Raw genomic sequence first — 12,071 nt, 5'->3', positions numbered from 1 at the left:
CGATGCATCTACAGGGATTTGCTCCTCTGAAGATCTTTTCCAAGTCTTGTTGGGGGATGAAGGGAAGAGACTGGATATACTTCTGCGCCTGCAAATATTAACCAACATTCAGCTTGGATGCAACAGTGAAGATCACATGATGCCAAACAGTTTTGATCAATCACACAAACTGACTTTTCAATCAAAAGACACATTAGTGGAATCAGTGGGTGACAGAAACACTAAAAGATTTGCATTAAGCATTTATAATCACCTTCGCAGATCTAATCTATTGTTGCTCACATGTTCAGAGCAGATTTTCTTTAACAGGTCTGCCGTTGGAGTCCCAACTACCTCCATTATTTTCTTCAGCTGATCAATATCTTAGCGCAGATGGAGTTAAAGGCCATCATGATTTACTGAAAACGATCAACTTGATTCAGATCAGTTTTAGCTGAATGTTTGGACATAGCAAGAAACATTCTAGATAATTCCACCTTATATGATTCCTTCTATTCATCCAAGGTTTCCATTTGTTGTGCAGCTCCTCTCATTTCAGAGGGGTCTTGGATTGCAATGCAAATCCACAAGAGCCCTGTGACCATGGAGCACTCTATAGCGCTAATGTTATGATCCCTATTAGTGGAAAAGAACTTCAAATTACAGTGGACTCCTGCCATGATAGTAAAGGTCCCATTACTGCTATGGTGGGACCTGGGTTCCTTCTGATGCATGATGATGCTTGTCGTCATGTGGCTGGAGTGTGTCAGCTGTTTCCACATGATGAAGGCACTGATGCTATGCACTGGTCTACCTGTTTCACCCTGTTTCACCAGAGTTGAATCCCATGGAGCACCTCTGGGACATCATGTCTCGTTCCATCCAGCACCAGCACATCACACCGCAGATGCTCTGATCCAGGTCTTGAAGGAGATCCCCTGAGGAGCACGTCTGTCATCTCCTACAGAGCATGCCCAGACATTTTAGGGCATGTGGGGGCCACAAACTACTGAACTTCATTTTGGATTATTTTAAAGGAATTTCCATAGAAGCTGGGTCAGCCTGTTGACTGATTTCTCCGCTTTTATTTGGAGTTTTACTCTGAATCCACATCGCCATGAGTTAAGTCATTTTGATTGCCATTGATCATTCTTATATTATGTTCTCAACACAAGTGTAATGAATAAAAAGTTTCAACTGGATTATTCCACTAATCGAGATCTAAGTTGTGATATTTAGTGTTACTTTATTTTTATTTTAGCAGCATACCTAATTATTTATGCATCACTGCAAAGGCTGAAGCAGATGCCTTTCAGAAAATATAAATCTGCACTGGAATAAGAAAAGACATGATTCAACATAAAGACTTTCTCTCTAGTGAAAGACTTGCCTATCTCTTCCCTTTCCTTCCATCTCCAATCTGATTCTGTTTGACAGATAACCAAAAGGGCAGCAAAGTGCCTGCTGCAGCACCCAGACTCTGATATGTCAGATGGTGTCAGATCACAGTGAAGTTGAAGAGAAAAGACATGAAGGGAAACGTATCTATTGGGACAGAGTTGTGTGTCACCATCTGTGTCTGTAGGGTCACCATGTCTACTTGAGCAGGAACCAAGTCACCTTTTACTAAGTTCTAAAAACACAAATCTGTATTCTGTGGACTGACTGGCTGCTACTGTATGGATTAATTTAACTGGCAGGGAGACAAGTTGTCACAGACATTCACAAACATGACCAGTTTCATCTTAAAAAGGTTGAAGAGCTGAAAACAAAAATCACCACAAAAACACATGTGCACTTCTGCAATTTATTGGTCTTACATACAAAAAAATAAAAATACATCTACTTAAAATAAAACTGCCTTGGTATCTTATTGTTTTTTTCTTATGTGTCATAAATAGAAATATTCCAACAGGTTCCCATCGTTGAGGCATCAGTGAAGAACCAGAGTCAACACTACTGACCATAAACGATCTCCGTTGCTGGACATAAGCAGCATTGTGGATGTTCCTAGCTAACCTTTAGGTACAATCCCCATGGGTACAACTTCTAAAAAGTCTCAAAGTAATCCGAGCCAACCTCAGAAAGTTTCTGGCTTTATTTTATTCCAGTCGATAATCCTGAGAAACGCAGAAGCTGAGCCATGCAGCGCTCTGATCGGGTACCATCTGGTCAGAAAATGAGTTTCTTCTTCGTCACAGCTGTAAACATAGAAACAAAATTAGCTTAAGTTTCTTAAAAAGGCTTAAAAAGACTACATCCTCAATGTTCTGAATACTGCATCCACATGGGGTTTCTGTAATAAATATGAAACAAGTCTATAAATTGGCATTCTGTAGAAATTTTCCTAATCTAATGTAAGTGTAATGAAAGTGTCTTTAACATAGTGCAGCACAGAACACAGCAAACTCTCAAACCCAGATATTTTCCAAACCACAGGAGAAGCTATGATGGCTTTGAACCTCCCAGAAACACCAAGGCTCTACTTTACTAAAACATACCTTCCCACCATAAACTGTGCGTGCAGTTTCTGCTTTACTATATTCAGAGTTTCTATTTTAGTTATAGCCAACACCCGATGAAGTGCTAGGTTCACTCAGCGGTATATTAGATTTATAATCTTAGAGTGTGTGAAAACTGGAACAGTTTATTAAACAAAAATTCACAAAATGCTTAATGAAATTTTGGGTCTATTTGGGATGTCCTAAAATTTCCACATCCTTTAAAAATCTAAAAATGTGGCCAAATTGTGCCAAAATTGACCCATCCTCTAAGAGGATGAATTTGGTAAATGTGAAAATTACATAGAAGACGTGAATTGCAATTTATTTTAACTGAAATGCACCATTTGTCCTTGTGTGATTGCTTTTAAGTACTTTTAAAAGCAAGAGGATAAAGAATAACGTAACTAATACATTTTATATCATGCTCTCACTTTGGTTTGTTTCAGGATGAATTTCAGTTCAAGTGGACTGAAAGTTTTCATTTATTTTCAAAATAAGTCCCAGATCTTCAAAAGTTACTCTAATCATCATGTGAAATATTGTATCTTTTAATTTGTATATTTGTAAATAAATGTTTTGTGATTTATAGATTCATTACGATTTGTTAAGTGCGTTGTATGTGTGAACAATAAACCAAGACAAAAAAAATGTTGAAACTGCAATAATTTTCTTGAAAATATTCAGGATGTTTGTCATTTGCAGTCTACACGAATAGTTCAATAATTGTTAACATTTTGACTTTATTTTTGTAATTTTAACTTAAAAAAAAAAAAAAAAAGTGTTTTGAAAGTTTTGTTTTGTTGTTTTTTTTGTTTAATAGGTTATGTCATTCTTTTACTTATCTAACCCATTTGAAATGAAATTGTGCTACATGTTGTCGCTGAACTAAAATGAGTTTGACACTCTTGGTATGAACAAATTAATATAGAAATATTACAGATTTGCTTTATTCAATTAAGGGCACAAAAGTAAACTGAGATCAATGTGATCAATGATAAGCTTAGCTCTTATGGACTTATAATGTGAATATGAGCCAGTAAGTTTTCATTACTTGTGTCCAAGCGCTCTATTTTTCGCTTGAGCCCAACGGTTTCTTTTTCCTTCAAAGCCTCAGTCGAGCAGTTAGGCTGAGGAAGCTGCGGACCTGGAGTTGGACCCGGCCGATTACTGAAGTACTTCATCTTTAAAGCCTGGAGAACAAAAGGACACACAATTAAAATGGCACCAGCAGAAAGAAAAAGACACCCATGTGCTGCAACATATTGAAGCTGCTAATTTACAAGAGCATACAGCTAGGTTTGTTTTGCTGCTGTTGTTTGCTTGTGTTTTTTTTTCTTTAATAAAATAACAAGAATGTTGATGATAATAAAAAGTATAGTTAGCTTATAGATATCTACAGTTGACTACAGATCAAATGTGATACCAAAATATGTATATAAAAAAAAAAGCCTTATTGTTAAAAGAGAAACTAGATTTCACATTATATTTTTCTTTCTTGCCTTTAAAAATAACTTTAAAAGAATTAGCCCACTAATAGGCAAGTATGAGCAGCTCCTGTGCTTCAACATGTTCATTACCTGAGTAGCTGTGGTCCTTGTTAAGGGATTAAAGGTAAAGAGGCCCTGCAGTAGCTCGAGTAAATCGTCACCAGCTGCACTGAAGATGTGTTCCAGCGGTGTGCCCGGAAATATTTTGAAGGACACATAGTCTGGTAGACTAGTCATTCCCTGTAAAGACATTTGACGTTTAAATGTTTACAACATTGTTCACATCCGATCTAAATAAAGACAATCTTAATTGGTGAAAATACTGCAGATACCTACAGGCCATGTCTCCTCTGTAGGTGTTCCAAGAGCCTCAAAGATTTTTGTCAGCTGGTCGAGATCTGAGTCTCCAGCAAGGAAAGGTATCTGCAGCAAAGGAAACATTAGCCTGTTGAAATTAAAACACCAGAATGTGGTTACAGCATGGATATCTGATTAGGTGAGAAATATTTACCCGGAGCAGCAACTCTGCCAAGATACATCCCACTGCCCACATGTCAATGCCCACACCGTACATCCTGGCACCAAACAGGAGCTCAGGAGAGCGATACCACCTGGGAAAGAGATCAATACTTTGTAACCACAAATAGAAAGCTTTGGAGTCATAAATTTGGTTATCTTCTACTAAAAAAAAGTATTTATGTAAAACACTGGATCAACATCTTTTTACAGCTTGCTTCTCCATTGTCCCACATTCAGTTACATAAAGTGATAAATGTAAAGTGTGAAGAAACTTTTAATGTCCATTGTTTTTCTTCATTAGTTTGAGTGTGTATCACTGCAAAAGTTCAGACCTGGTAACAACTTGATGTGTGTAGACTCTGTTGGGGCTGCCAAAAGCTTTGGCTAAACCAAAGTCAGCCAACTTCAACACTCCATTTCCATCTAACAGCAGATTATTGGGTTTCAGATCCTGAACATTAAGAAAAGCAAAATATGCACTCTAAAGCATGTGTATACATATGAAGAGTGTGTATGTGGTGTAATAGTGTTCTTACCCTGTGTAGAACCCAGTGTTTGTGCATATACTCTAATCCCTGTAAGGTCATGAGAATATAGGCTTTGATGTTGGCTGGAGTCAAAACCAGGCTGGTGTCTTTGATTATGACCTTTACAAAAAGAAAAGAAAAACCAAGAGTCTTAAGGAAAAAGGGATATCTGGTAAAAAATAATAATCATCTATTGCCTCATACTATCACAGAGGTGCAAGCCAATCATTCACAAATAACTTGCACTTATCTGAGCAAATAATACGACTTAAATGAAAGGGCATATTCGAGAGAGTGGAAACTGCCAGAACAGAGGCAGGTGGAGAAGTTAAAACATTTGCACCAACTCTGAAAACACCAGCTACACTCTTATGCAATGTCACGTTAAAGGCAGAACAAACATCCAACATCTGTAGCTGATAATACCATGCAACCATAAGTAATGATGTGGGTCTAAAATAGGCTTTCAGCACAAGTGAATAACATGAACCTCTGTATTCCCTCATGACTTTTGCATGTCTGTTGTCTCTCAGCTGCTAATGGTATAAATTCATTCTGAGAGCTAAAGAGCAGTGATATTGATTTTTTTTAAAAGCATGTTTATCTTATTTTCAATTGTTCTGCTCATATTAAATTTATTTTTAGAAGGGTGCCCATCTCGAGACTGGTTTGTACTATAGACAATAACGACAAAACAGGATGGACAAAAATAAAATGACTCAGTGAACTCTTATTTCCTTCTTTTATACGTCTTCTAATCTTACAATCACAGTTGTCCATCCTTTTGGTTCACTCTTTTTCCTGCAAAGCCATTCACAGCCCCAGCAGCCGAACACCGCAGCAAATAAATTAAAAGCCACAGCTGCCACAAATACTTCTAGTAATATACCACAAATTTAATGTGGCATAAATTTTCAGTTTCTAATCCAGTTAAAATTTCCAAATAAAACAGTAATCTGTACAACACCATGTAATAATTAGAAGTTAATAATGATATTATGAAGATGACTGTCAAGGACACCTGTGTCTTTATTCTTGAAAAACACAGTGAGCTACTTAAATATTCAAAGATCTGTTTAAATGTTGTTCAAATGGGAAAAATTCTCTAAATTGTTGTTTTGTTTTTTGTTTTTAACCATAAGAGCATCAAACTAAAACAAAACAAAGATATCCGACATGTGCATACACTGCAGTTGAATTATATAAATTCATTAAAAAGTCAATTTGGTGTGTAATGTGAACAGATAACAGAGCAAAAGAGGTAAAATAAATAAATAAATAAAATCAGTCGATTATCATACAACGGGTCAGTCCTCACCTCCAGGTCTGTTTCCATGAAATCAAACACCAGGCTGATGTTTGATTTATGTCCAAATGCATCCAACAGCTTTAACACATAACACGAAGAAGTGTGGTTCAATGAAAAACATTACCAGTTATATAAAAATATAGCCATTGTACTAAAATATATTGATATAAATTAAAAGTACCCCAATGATGTTTGGATGATGCAGCTCCTGTAGCAGTTTGATTTCTCTAAGAGCAGTCCGATTTATACCTACAGATAAATAATAACATAAACACAATCTGTAACATGTGATGGAAATGTGTACCGCAGAGTCGAGAGGCACTTACCATCTTTAGCCTCAGTTCTGTGACCAACCTTAATCTGATAGAAATAAAAAGATTCAGGCTTTATGTCATAATATTCAATTCACAGTAAGAAAAAAAGTATACAAACTAGTACCTTTTTAATGGCAACTATCGTGTCAGTCACTTTATCCCTGGCTTTGTACACTGTAGCAAACTGAAAAAGCAGAGTAAGAGAAGGAATAAGTGTATAATTAAGTCTATATACGGTGTGACAGAAATGTATATGTTTTTCTTCATGACTTCTGCTGTGAACACAAAACGCGTGCAGCGGTAGCGACGCTTTGTTGACATTAGCAACCAGCTAAAAGCTTAGCAAGCTATAATTCAATGCAAAAAACTGAGGAAAAATCCTGCACGAAAGCGAAGCCATAGTTTAAATTAATTAAATATCCTTCAGCCTACCTGACCCTCTCCGAGGAAGTCCAGTTTCTCGTATCGTTTGGCTCTAGCTTTTACATCCAGCGCCATGTTTGCTAACAGCCAGCTTCACTCTTCCTGCTTTGTTAAAGGTCCCCGGTCCCCCAGGAACTGTCTCCGGGTTATAAAACAGGTTTTGAATTGACCAACACCACCACCTATCGATGTAATTTGACCAGTACTGAAAGCACAGCAAAAGGTTAAGGAGATAGGAATAGACTGTATTTAAATTAAAATATATATATATATATTTGTGCACTTTGGATCAAATTACTATGACATAAATTATGTAAATAATTACATGGATTTAAAAAAAAAAAATTTAATTTTATTTTTTTTTATGTGTGCTGATGTTATCCACCCAGCTATATTTACTGTGTTTTTTCAAGCACAAACACCACACAAAGTGCTTTTAATAAAATGAAATCAAATATAATAAAATAAAATAAAATTATAACTTGTGAGATGCTATAGCTTAATCTTAAATAATACTTTTAATAGTTTTAAAAAAAAAAAAATTATTGTTTATTTGTTCTAATCTTAGCTGACATTAGACTGACTTAGACTTAAACTTAATTTTATTCATCCCTTTGGGAGGACTCCCTCAGGGAACTAAATTTTTCAGCAACAAAAGCAGAAGTAGCATTCACATAAAAAATAAACTAATAAGCAAACAAACAAACAAATACATTAATTAATTAATCGATAAAAAAAATAGATAAATAATATAATACAATTTTGCACTTTTGTCAGGTTTTTTAGTTTGGATATGATATATGACCAAACATACACAAATTGATAGCAGCACATGCAATCCTGAAACCTGGAGCTTTTAATGAGGGACTATAACATGTTTTAAAATACTTGCATTTTGCGTTTTTAAAATACTTGCATTTCATAAATGTAATCAAGTAATTGTTTTACACTATAACTATAGGGTGTAACTAATGCACTGCATTTTTTGTTCAAAATTCAACATTGTTATTTTTAATTAACAATTATTGCACTTAATCTGTTAAACTGCTACTAATGGCTCAAAAGACTGAATGTGTTTCTGCAAAGAATTACTTCATAGTTTTTATCTTAAAAGTTCCTTCAAGGCAGATATTCTAATCAATGAAGGAAATATAGATTGAAATTTCTATCTTTCTCTGACTTATCTAACACATTGCTTTAATGAGGCAATATCCCATATTATTTTCCTCACAGTTTGCCTTTTCTCCTTTATTTTCGTTCCTACCAGTTTTGACATTGGTCCCCTGAGAGTCTCTGCTGTCAGTTAGAAAGGTTTTGTGATCCATGCACCACTGAGCACATCTCTACATCCCATCTCCATTCACAGTAAGATACCCTCACATCCCACAGGATTAGGCATGGCTCCTCTCCTTTGACCCTCCTTGTCTCCTGCACCACATGCCCACATTCACACCCACCAAATGACACAAACACACACAAACACACATACACATGGATACTGCACACTCACCACTGACTTTCATTTTAATGTTAAGTTTGACAAGAGCAGTGTGAAGGATCAGCAGGCATAATACACCCCTCATTCCCCCTCACATGTATGCACATTTACAGTCTGACAGCTCACAGATGTGACTGACAGTATGTGCCAATGCAACCATGCAGAGGAGAGGAATGGAAAAACTAACAGACTAACAGAGGAGAGAAGAAAAGAGAGGAGAGGAGAGGAGAAGAGAAGAGAAGAGAAGAGAAGAGAAGAGAAGAGAAGACTTTTAAATAGTGCTTCAATAATTCAAAAATCTACTTTTAATTAAAACACACAACTGCAAACAAATTAAAGTACAATGCATAATGGCAACCTATTCCCCCTCCATGAGCGAAGGGAAGCTCTCCAGCCTTAACAGCAAATGTGTTATCTACCTTTATGGTTAGAAAGGTGGGTTTTAATGTGGAACATTACTGTCCGGCAGTGGAAATAATTCAGATCCTCCTACATCATAGCTCTAAAACAACTGTGACATTTTGATGTTGTTTAATTTGCAAATGATTTAAGGGTATCCTTGTTCCCCTCAGTGTCTCAGGGAGGCAGAAGATGATGAGAGACACAAATTATTCTGGTAGTGCTCATAGTTTGTCACAGTAAATCTCATGCCGAGTAACACTACATACAGTAACTCACTCTGGTTATATGTCACATTAGCAGATGGTGATGCTGTTGAGCTATGTGTATATCTGTGTGTGTGTCTATACACCCTTGTTTGACAGGCAGAAGGCGAGTGAAACCACAAAGCTGTTTATCAAACTCATAGGAAGTGGGTGTCGTTGAGCGAGGACATGCCGCACCACCACATCCTGCTGCTGGGAAGCAGCTTTAGATGGGACAGTATTCACACAATGTACAGTAAACAACAAATGCAGGCCAGGTGTTTTGTGTGTGTGTGTGTGTGTGTGTGCTTAAGGATAGATTAGGCATATGACTGCTTTAAATACTGTACAAAGGTATGAAAAACTAAAAGGGAGGCTGTCTAGTGGAACCCCACAAAGGATTTTCAAAAAAATGAATCACCGCTTTGTAGAATTTCCTCTGTATGTTGCTGCTTCACAAAACCATTACTATTACTCTTGAGTGCTGAAATGCAGGCTCATAAATGACACTCTTTTAAGCCACTGCCACCCACAAACCAAGCATATTGCCTCAAAATGCTGAAATCTTAAGTGGAAATGAATTTTCTTTTAGAAACCTGTTCGAAAGGTCAAGTGTACTTCAAACATGTCGCAAAGTGATGACAACTGTTTTTTGTACAATTTTCTGTTTATTTGTTTCTTTGCTTTATTTAAAAATACACTTTTTTTTTACACTCACTCATTTACATTTTAAAGTTTGAAAAAGTATTCTTCTCATTAAGTGTTTAAGCCAGAAATGATTCAGCGCTATCGAAGTCAGTGCTGTTTCATGCACCTGCTTTACATTTCTGTTTTCATTTTACTCACATAGTCTCAGGGGAAGTGGCAGTGTTCTCTCATCTGGGGAGTTTTCCTCTTTGTTTCTCTTTCTGACTATTTCACATAGACGTACACACACATACACACACAGATGCAGCTCTATCTGACCACATGCTCGATTGTAAGACAACAGGATGTTGTAGGGTGGATGTTTGAGGTGTGAAGGTTCACACAAGCTGTGACAAACATCTGATTCTCAGAACTAATTATTCATCATTCAGGGGTTTAATAAGTGCTGACACTCTAAATCTGTTGCTCATGGGCTCTTTGTCTCCAGCTTCAGCATATCAAATAATCCAGGGTTGAAGCCCACATTGATGAAATCTGACTCCTGATTTATTTCTAGACATCTACCCAGCATCGTCCACAGCAGTGTAAAAACACTTTGCTTTTTTCTTTCATTGCAGATGTCTGTAGTGATGAGACAATAAGAAAGCAGAGGGACAACAGAAGGGCAAGCATTATCTTCCGTGCTGCAGTGTGTTTACGACCAATGGAGAGCTTCATTAAGTCACTGTCAGTCCAGCATTGCATTGTTAGATACCAGAGCTGTCAGTCTGAATACATATTAGGGAAGTTTTTTTTCTCTCCACTGTCTTCCTCCAGCATTTGATGCATCAGTACACACCAGAGTTTGTGGGGGACTTCAAGATGAGCCCATCCTATAGCTCGACTCATACAGTGCCAACATTATGATAATGTTTTTATAGGTAGCAGGAGGATGGGTGCAGTGTCATCTCTTCACATAGGCAGAGCCAGCAGGGAGTCCATAGGCAACTGCATTTAGGGTGGCTTTGTTGTTGTTTTTGTTCAATTCTCATTGTTGTTTTGTTCTTGTCTACATCTCCTCTCAGACATCATTACCACTCTCAGTAGAGGAATCTCCATCTCAGCCCCTAACAGAAACCAAACTTGTACAATACCTTTTTTCTCCAATTTGTTTGTGTATTTTTCTGGCCATTTGACTGCATGCAAAACTACACCCGAGTCCTTCAGAGTTAATAAACTGTGCTGAGGAACTCTGTTTTAATGAACAGCAGGAAGCAGCTTGTTGGTTGCCCTATTTCTTATGTAGGCTTATGAGTATGGTACATCCCAGCTGAAGGGTGCCACAGTAATGTGAAATGACAGAGGAAATGTGAGTGCCTCAGGATTGATATGAAAACCATGTTGCCATGAGAACAGCGATTTTTTTCTTATGCAACTAAGGGAAGCTAGGTGTTCAAGACAGTCATTTTAGGAATGCATATGTAATATAGGAAGTCCATTCTGATTCGTCTGTGTGTATCAGGAACTGGAGATGGGCCCAGTGGTGTGTTATCCAAGAAGCCATTTACTTCATTAACCCTGCCAGATCACTGAGGTCTCAGTAATCAGCCTCGTCACACGTCCCATTAACTTCCCACTCTATCAGTATGGCCCTTGCACCTTCCGATGAACACACACACACACACACACACACACACATCTATACACACACACACACCTAATTTTATTATGCACATTTATATCTGCAACACACAACTATGTCTGTGTTCCCTTGTAAGAATTCATTGTCTTGCTTACAGCAAAGACCTTTCGTCCTGCACACGCACATATACACACTCCGTCTCCGTCTGTCTCCGCTAACCCCATTACCTCTGTCAGTCCCAGGGGTCTCTCAGCTCTGATGAACCCTCAGCTGCCCTGTGAGATTAGTGGACTCCCTGAGAAAAGCCCCCTCATTGATTGAACGGGAGTCTCTGCCACTTGCAATGTCAACTCAAGGTTGGCATGTTGACTCTCTTCCCTCAGCGCAGTCAAGTGCTGCAGTTTTGTTATTAATATCAGCGTGTTAGTATTATTTCATCTCTGCTGACTCCACTTCTTATATAATTCATAAAGGCAGCAAAGCAATTATTGACATTCACCTTCAGAGTCATCTTTGATTTTCCTCTCAGCATTAGTGGCTCCACTTAAAGCATTTATTAATTGTTAACTAATTTCTTCTTCACTTTTTCCTCACAGTC

The 12,071-nt window shown here is 37.5% G+C and overlaps 1 protein-coding gene across 1 annotated transcript; it reads right to left on the bottom strand.

The window, feature by feature from the left end:
• Positions 1-1,841: 1,841 nt before the first annotated feature.
• On the bottom strand, positions 1,842-7,163 carry cdk7 (cyclin-dependent kinase 7). The gene is made up of 12 exons (XM_079251126.1): positions 7,072-7,163; positions 6,764-6,823; positions 6,652-6,685; positions 6,507-6,574; positions 6,335-6,403; positions 5,026-5,136; positions 4,822-4,940; positions 4,482-4,581; positions 4,307-4,393; positions 4,061-4,210; positions 3,535-3,673; positions 1,842-2,180 (listed from the first exon to the last, which is right to left on the bottom strand). The coding sequence occupies exons 1-12, from the start codon at positions 7,135-7,137 to the stop codon at positions 2,152-2,154; spliced, it is 1,032 nt and encodes a 343-aa protein (XP_079107252.1). The 5' UTR covers positions 7,138-7,163; the 3' UTR covers positions 1,842-2,151.
• Positions 7,164-12,071: the final 4,908 nt, after the last annotated feature.

The sequence above is a fragment of the Telmatherina bonti genome (assembly GCF_933228915.1).
Source record: "Telmatherina bonti genome assembly, chromosome: 13".
NCBI lineage: Eukaryota > Metazoa > Chordata > Actinopteri > Atheriniformes > Telmatherinidae > Telmatherina > Telmatherina bonti.
The sequence above is the reverse complement of the archived record's forward strand: the minus strand, read 5'-3'. Positions and strand labels throughout refer to the sequence as shown.

Excerpts from the sequence above, each read along its gene's own strand:
- cdk7 (XM_079251126.1), bottom strand. The coding sequence starts at position 7,137 with ATGGCGCTGGATGTAAAAGCTAGAGCCAAACGATACGAGAAACTGGAC. Across the intron at positions 6,404-6,506 it reads ATCATCCAAACATCATTGGG|CTGTTGGATGCATTTGGACA; the intron begins GTACTTTTAATT and ends TATGTGTTAAAG. Across the intron at positions 3,674-4,060 it reads CAAGGACCACAGCTACTCAG|GCTTTAAAGATGAAGTACTT; the intron begins GTAATGAACATG and ends TTTGTTCTCCAG.